The 8,186-nt window shown below is 43.4% G+C and overlaps 1 protein-coding gene across 1 annotated transcript; it reads left to right on the top strand.

Moving 5' to 3' along the window:
• Positions 1-1,124: 1,124 nt before the first annotated feature.
• On the top strand, positions 1,125-3,877 carry LOC133929794 (LOB domain-containing protein 6-like). The gene is made up of 3 exons (XM_062376564.1): positions 1,125-1,544; positions 1,674-2,082; positions 3,700-3,877. Exons 1-2 carry the CDS (start codon positions 1,125-1,127, stop codon positions 2,058-2,060), a joined length of 807 nt encoding a protein of 268 aa, XP_062232548.1. The 3' UTR covers positions 2,061-2,082; positions 3,700-3,877.
• The last annotated feature ends 4,309 nt before the right edge of the window (positions 3,878-8,186 follow it).

The raw sequence follows: 8,186 nt of genomic DNA, 5'->3' as shown, positions 1-8,186 counted from the left end.
CTATTAAATCAACAGGTGCGGGTGAAAAAGAATGAATAGAAAGCTTCGTCCCACGGAAAGGGTGCATTTTTTGGCACTACATTTCAACATTTCAGATAGCACATGTGCACAGGATCATTTTTGTAAACTTGGAAATGTAAAGAAAAATATATCATAAATAATTGAAACTCACTAACAACAAATTTCTATTCTCTTGTTCGTTTTGAAAAGGAAGTTGTACAATTTTCTATTTGAAAAAGTTCCACTTTTTTTCCTAGAGAAAATGAAGAGGAATGGAAAAATGATTGCAGTAAACCACAAACTCCTCTACATATTAAGTATTTGGTTAAAAAAAATAGGCACACAATGACACAAGTGTAATTAATAAGCTCATGGCACTATAATTACGCCCACCTATACACATTCTCCCTCCTCTCTCTCAAAATGTAGCACACACCTCACACGGTCGTCATTTTCATATCCATTCTCTCTCCAAAACAAACACCCGACTAATCAGTTAGGGGAGGAGTAGGAGACGTGGAAAAAGGCAAAGGCCTGTAGCTAAAAACGAGGAGGAAGCTGTTGAGAACTGAGAACTGAAGTGGGAGTAGTAGGAGAGGAAGGCAAGGAGGAAGGATACTCGCTCGGAGGCGGGGGTTGAAGCACAGCGGCCGCGCGGAAGAAAACTTGATCCTACTCGGCCCACGGAAAGGGACGGAAAGGTGCATTCTTGGGCCCTCGCCGTACGCCGGCGTTGGATTCTGCTTCGATTTCTTCCGTTCATGTTCTTTCCGTCTGGTTTCTCGCTCAATTCTTCATTTTTCTTCCTCAAACTTCTTCTTGGATCCAGTTAACCATTTCTACTCATGCTTGCTCCTTCAGGTAGCCCAAACAAAATCTATCCTTGCTACATGAGCTTTTTATTTGAATTTCTTTTCCTTTTCTTTGTAGAGGGAATGATGATTGGAGAGTAATCATTTTTAAGAATAATTCCGAGCTATTACAGCAGTTCTGCTCAGATTTAGCAAGGACAAATTTTGTGGTTCTTTGATTTATTTGCCCTCATTTCCTTGTCTTTCTTACCTGACTGTGACTTACCTGGATCTTGTTCCAGCAGAGAGAGAGAGAGAGAGAGAGAGAGAGAGATGGCCTCCTCGTCGGCGGCGTCGGTGCCGGTCTCCACGGGCGCCTCCGTGATCACCGTGGCCTTGCCGTCGACGGTCGGCTCGATGTCCGGTGGCACGGGATCGCCGTGTGCGGCGTGCAAGTTCCTGCGGCGCAAGTGCCAGCCGGACTGCGTGTTTGCGCCCTACTTCCCGCCGGACAACACGCAGAAGTTCGTGCACGTACACCGCGTCTTCGGCGCCAGCAACGTCACCAAGATTCTCAACGAGCTCCACCCCTACCAGCGCGAGGACGCCGTCAACTCGCTCGCCTACGAGGCCGACATGCGCCTCCGCGACCCCGTCTACGGCTGCGTCGGCATCATCTCCATCCTCCAGCACCGCCTCCGCCAGCTCCAGCAGGAGCTCGCCCGCGCCAGCTACGAGCTGTCAAAATACCAGGTGATAAACGTACACATTTCCTGTCACGTGTACATATATATTCTAAGTACAAATATACATGCCGACCTTCAGCACGCGTACGCGTACGTGCATGTTCTGGTGAGTATACGCCGTGGGTTTTCTGTGCAGGCGGCGGCTGAAGCTGCGGCGGCCTCTGTGGCCGTGGGATCCAACGGTGCGCCGATGATGGCGGATTTCGTCGGCAACCCAGTGCTCAACTGCACACAGAACTTAATCAACATCGGCCATTCCACGGGGACGGCGATCGAAGGGGCCGGGTTCGTGCAGCACGACCAGTTCGCCACCGTGCAGATGCTGGCCAGGAGCTACGAGGGGGAGGCCGCGGCGGCGAGGGGCGGCATGAACGGAGGAGGAGGCGGTGGCTACGGCTTCGGGTACTCGTCGGCCATGGGCGCCAGGCACGGGGCGGTGTCTGGCCTTGGGCAGATCGGCGGCGGGCCGTTCTTGAAGCCCGGCATGACCGGCGGGGACGAGCGGTCCACTGCCGCGCAGTAGTGGAGTGTCTGATCTTTGGCAGGTTTGACTTTGCGCTCCATTCGTATTAGATTTGGTTTTCTTCAGTACTTTCTTTGTATTGTTTTCCTTTCCGATATACCTGCTAGTAAACCTTGATTATCAAGTATGGTAGTGGACTGTTGTAGCAATGAGATGAATGCTTCATAATGCTACTGAATATAGGAAAACTTTGAGTAGCTTAATTTGCTAATTTGGGCTCCTACGCACTGCTGTCTAACTTGTTACTGTTTGTACTGCATGCTTAAGTTCGTAGTGTACCCTATTGGATTGGTCAAATTGGAGTCGTATAGGCATTAAGAATTTTGCTTCTAGATGGCTATTATTTTTGACATCGCTCTCACTATATTAACCTATGCGCACGAAAATTCCATACATTACCTATAGTCAACAAACTCATTTGTTGAGAAAGGAGAGGCATGCAATGCATACATCTTTTCGGTGAATAGACTGCAATTAATAATCCAGGTTTTGCATGAGTAAAATATATTTGCTAGGGGTGATTGTCATGGAAAAAAGAATCTTATTTTAAAATATATTTTGAATAATCTTCGTGGTGAAATAAAGAAAACTTTAGAATTGATATTTTAGGAAAGAAGTTAGAATAAAGATATTGTGGTTGTAACGCTTGGATGGTTGTCCCTTGGCACCAATCCAACTATTGATTCTCAACATAATTGTGTTATATATACATGACTCATGGAGAGACAAAGGCCAAGTAAATTTCGACTAAAAAGATTATACAATTCGAAGCATGTTTATCGCAAATCTATATGGAACATATTTAGGGGTATTTTAGTAGCAAATTTGTTTCATGCTTATGCATATATACAGGCAGTTATAAATCTGTAACAGATGGAGGGGGATTATAGCAACATTTGTGCTCCACGGCTAATCCTATACAACAAGACCACTGCATTTTAGAAGTATTGTATGGTTTTGAAATATGACTTTGTATGCCTGCTCATATTTCATGTCATCTATGTACATGAAAAAAAGAGTAGAAAATTTAACCTATTTGAGAAAGGTAAAAAAATATATCAAAATTTCTATATCTTCTCTTACTATTTCTATATCTTCTCTTACTATATATGTTAGTCGATAAGAGCTTCAATTTACATGGCTTCATAACATGTCATTGAATTTCTCATTGTATACATTATACAAAATTATCATTCCTATTATATATTAAAAATACAATCTTTTTTTGGTGTACTGCTATGGAGATATTGTAATAAGTCTACACTGTATAATCTTTGGCCCAGAAAATTTTGTATGTTGTATTCATGATGTTTCATACATCACATTTAGTAAGTAAATGGTGTAGACAGCTCTTAATCTATGGAGATTTCTTTTTTATTTTATAGGTTATTGTGTAATTTTAACAAATTCATGCTGTTAGAAGGAATTGTGTCCTTTGCCTTGCCGCCTTTAATTTTTATATAGATCTATCAATCAATTGTAACAGATTATCGTGCCTATATGTTGATTTTCTTTTCTTTTTTAACTTTCAATGGTAAAAAATAATCATTATATAAAGGGATAATGACACATACATTTTTTTTATCAATTTCTATTTTGTAGTCTCTAATATAAGATTTTGCACTTGGTTAACGTACAGGTATATGACTTCTGAGCCAATCAAGACCCAGAGACTAAAATAATTGCTTGACGACTTAAAGACTAAATTAAGTGCGAGGAGAAAATCCTAGTATCCTTACTCAGAGAGACAATAGAAGAAAAATAGCTCTTTATTTTGTACAATGAGTTTGTTTTGTTAATGTCTTATTTTTTGAATCATCCGTTTATTTTGTACAATGAGTTTGTTTTGTTTTGTTAATGTCGACTTGAACAATATTCTCCACATTCCACCCGGTGTGTTTGGTTATATTGCGTTTATGTTGTTGTTTGGTTATCTCTGGATGTTCTTGTATATGGAGCTTTGACATTAATCTAGTGGAAATAAATATAAAGTTAAAGTTTTTCTACCGGAGTTAATATTGATAATTAAATATTAGTTTTCAAGATATATTATATTTGATGAAGCGTGCATATTGTACTGATTTCTACTACAAAGGTATGCATTTGACTTTGACCAAATATGATTGTTGCTCATGATTATGCATTACAACACTAGTTCATTTTGATTGCACCAAGATACTCACTAGAGACTATATCTGTGAAAAGTTGAATGTAGAAGTAGATCTAAATAGGGGGACATGTATCCTATTCCAGTTAGCTTGGGCTAGAGCCTAGAGGCAGATATACTGATAGATTAACTAGCATACAACAATAGGTGACAAGGGCAAATGAGTAATGAGTAGCTAGCCTTCATGCATGGCATCATGAGGCGCATCAAGAAGTCTTGTCCTGACCAGATAATGATCAGTGTAAACTGCAAGCATGTCCTGGCTTGAAATCCAAAAAAGGAGCATGATAATGGGCCAAATATATGCAGCTTTTCACAATGACTTGAAAAAAGAGAGGACAAATGTAGAGGCACATGGACGCTCGGCAAGAACATGGCACTCGAATTTGTACTGGTTTTGTTATGATTTTGATTTTAATTTGAACAAAGCCGCTCTCCAAACTCTAGGGTCCAACATGAGATTAGATCAGATGCTTGTGCATGAAAAAAACAATCATTCGGAAATTGCCTTCGCACTAAATGCAAGTAGTGTGCATGCTCCACGCAGAAATAGCCATAAGCTTGCTAGCCAGCTGCACGCTGGTCGCACGAAGCATATATGATAGGTAGTGGTCATTGTGCTCGTGTAGCACGGTAGCTGCATCCGTGCTGATACAGTGGTGCAGCAGGGCAACTAGCTGCCTAGCTCGATCGGCAGCACCAGCGATCGATGCCATTGGCCCCGGCAAAGAAAAAAGCTGGTCAGGAGCGACAACTACGGGAATGAATGTCATGTTACATTGTTACACAATGCTGCGTGCTATCTCTCTCTCTCTCTCTTCCTGACCTGACTCCCTCTCTCTCTAGCTAGACTTGAGAGGCACAAGGCATTTTGCAGATTGAGAGGTGACAGAAGACAAAAGAGCAAGAAATAGAGAGAGAAGGGGACCATGAATGGATGATGGATGAAAGCAAGTGAGCAGGGATCCAAAAGAATGCCGTCGTGCAGGAGATATTCAATGCACATATGTACTCCTATCTATCAATCTCCCTGCATTCATAGTTTGCATGCAAATATACCCAACAACACAGGCTCCCTATCCAGCACGTCTCCACAATGCACTAGGGCTACCATTTGTTCATTGGGGGTCGAACTTAAGGCACACGGTTCTCTCTTGATACAAAGCATTTCATAGCTAAACTTATCACAAAACTGAGCATGCATGCATGCCAAAGTGAAGCCAGAGCAGAACTTCCACAAACAAGAGACGACGAGAGGTTGGCCATGGAAGCAGCATCATATATACTCTTAAATTAAATGTGCAAGTCATACGGTGCAAAAAGAGGCTGGAGCAATGCTTATAGGCCCTGCTATGGATCGTCCTGGCCGGGCAGGACGACCGAGAGCAATAAAAGTCTATTTGTTTCCACTGACATATTAAAAATTGTGATTAAAATTAATCTACAAGTTGAAACAAACAGATTATATCATAAAAGTTGGATTGTATTCCAATTTTCACAATTTAACTTTTTACAATCCAACATCTATAAGCTGTTTTTTATAATTTACAGCTGAAATCACGCACACATGGCACACAGACCTAAGATTGTAGATCACACACGCACAACACACTACCGTGGCGCATATGTATCCCCTGCGTGTTAGGGCATCTCCAAGGGGTTCCCGCCGCACCCATCGTTCCTTTCCCGATGGGAAAACGAACGCGAGGGGAACGAAATGCTACCTCCAACGGCCTCCCGTCGTAGGTCGGCGGGAGGGGATAGGAGAGGGGTTCCCACGCCCCGTATCCCTTCATGGAGACGGCGAGTGGGGAAGGGGCTAGAGGTTGAGCTCGCACTTTCAGGCGAAAGAGGCGGAAGCGAAGCGCGGTGATGGAGCCATGAGCGAGGAGGGCAGCGGGTGGTTGGCGGCGATGGCGAGCGGCTCCTGGAGGATAGATCCCCGTGTTGGTGTGGAGGGAAGCGGCAACTGGACTAGAGGCAACGTGGTGGCGACGACAAGCGGTGACGGGAGGTACAAATTTACTCCAAACTCTTTCGGATCTAAGTTTTTTTTTGTGTGAATCGGGTGATAGAGCTATGTGTGCAACGGGTGATGGAGAGCCGATGGCTTGTCGTGTGGAGTAGGGGGAGCGGCGGCGGTTCGGATTGTGAGGGTGTTTGGATGTTGCTTGCGGTGGCGCTGCCGGTGGGCGGTGGGGGAGGGGAGGGGTCCACTCACCTCGGGGCCTTCTTGGTTTGATCGACCATTTCGGGTAGGTTGTGTTGGTCCGATGCCAGCAACCGGATGTGCGTCACCACAGTGCGACGTTGGCCTCGACAGGAGCTTCTGGCTACGTGCATGCTCATGGCCTCCTCGGATCCGTTATTGTAGATGGACGCTGTAGCGCTTGCTGCTCTCCTGTCAAAGATGCAGGACCAAGTGCAGGAGGCGACTGCCGCGTTGAAGAAGGTATCCCATGACAACTTGAGTCCGGACAGCACCCCTGCTACTGTGGAGCTCAACACAACACTTATGGAGGTTGACTCCATTGCGGCAGACTTGGAGTAGCTAGTTTTCCAAGTTGAGGATGTCCTCTGTGGCGGTGTCGTGCCCAACCATGTTGGTTTGGGCGACAATAGCAGCATGGTAGTTGAAGAGGAAGCATTGGGATCTAAGGACATTGACGGCGACGATGTCCTTCCCGCCGACTGGAACTCCGATGATGTTTCGTGTGCTGATACAGATGATGGCATGTCCATTGAATTCGATCGTTCGTGGAAGCTGTAGTCGAGTCAGGTGTTGGTTACTTTAGTAGAGTGAAATGGTGTCGAATTGTGGACAGCATGCCTTCTGATATATGTGGAGTTAAGCTATAATTTGAACCCTGCAAGGCCTGCAATTGTTGAATTTATGAATGCCTGGGTTGCAATGGTTGTATGTTATTTTAGTTTATGTAGGGCAGATTTGTTAAGTTTTAGAATGCAAGGATTTGGGATTGCGATGTATGAACTTTGAATCTGGATTTGTTCCGAATTTGTAAGGTGTTTTAGCTAACCGTTTCTCTAAGTCTAATAGCTACTTTTGTTGATCTGCATGCTTGCTAGTGGCAGTACACTCCGATCAGCTGAAGTTTTAATAGGACTGCAGTGCAATTGGGATATCTTTAGAGTTTTCAATTCTAATCTGGGTGCAGCAATTTGTTTTAATTTTCAATTGGATTCTTTTGATTGTGTTGGTGACTCGACAATGCTTTATTTTATTGTGTTTGTGTAGTAAGCTAACCATGTATTAACTTGTTTGATCGTTAGAGCAGACTAGATATCCTGCGAATGGGTCAGGGTTCTACTGTGTCTACGAGAAGCCATTCTAGTGGCTTAATACTTGTATGTTGTAACTTGGTAGACATTTTATGGACATAGCCCTGTCTCTTGTGATCAATTATGGTGACCACGTCAGATTTTTGCTTCAGTAGCTATGTTTTTTGGGAACAACAGTCACAGTTCTCTCATCTCCTCACGTGAACGAAGGACCAAGCTGTCGTCCCAGCTGTTCCTCTTCACTCTTTGGTTTGTATGTTTGTCCACAAACTCCAAAATGCATGGGAGAATGGTCGACCATACTGCTTCCAGCCAAAGAACAAACTAGCATAGACCCCTGAGTGAATTAGTAGTAAGTTTCTGAAATACACTGAATATAGTTAACCTCACTATGAAACAAGATAATCAGTTCAACTAGTTGTATTGACGTATATATGAAACCGTATGTAAACCATAGTTTTGTAGTGAATATGATCCTATTAAAAGGTCTAGTTATCTATTCAACTATCTCAAAGTACCTGAGTGTGGTTGCCATTTTGGTTGTTCTTTGTTATCAACTTCTAGAACCAGGATCAGAAAAGCAAGTCAATGCTTTGATGTACTGCCCTTTGTTATGTTTTATCAGTTGAAATCTTTGGGAGATGATCTTTCAGTAATGT

This window comes from Phragmites australis, chromosome 9 (genome assembly GCF_958298935.1).
Source record: "Phragmites australis chromosome 9, lpPhrAust1.1, whole genome shotgun sequence".
NCBI lineage: Eukaryota > Viridiplantae > Streptophyta > Magnoliopsida > Poales > Poaceae > Phragmites > Phragmites australis.
This window is presented reverse-complemented; position numbering and strand designations above follow the sequence as displayed.

Excerpts from the sequence above, each read along its gene's own strand:
- LOC133929794 (XM_062376564.1), top strand. The coding sequence starts at position 1,125 with ATGGCCTCCTCGTCGGCGGCGTCGGTGCCGGTCTCCACGGGCGCCTCC. Across the intron at positions 1,545-1,673 it reads ACGAGCTGTCAAAATACCAG|GCGGCGGCTGAAGCTGCGGC; the intron begins GTGATAAACGTA and ends TTTTCTGTGCAG.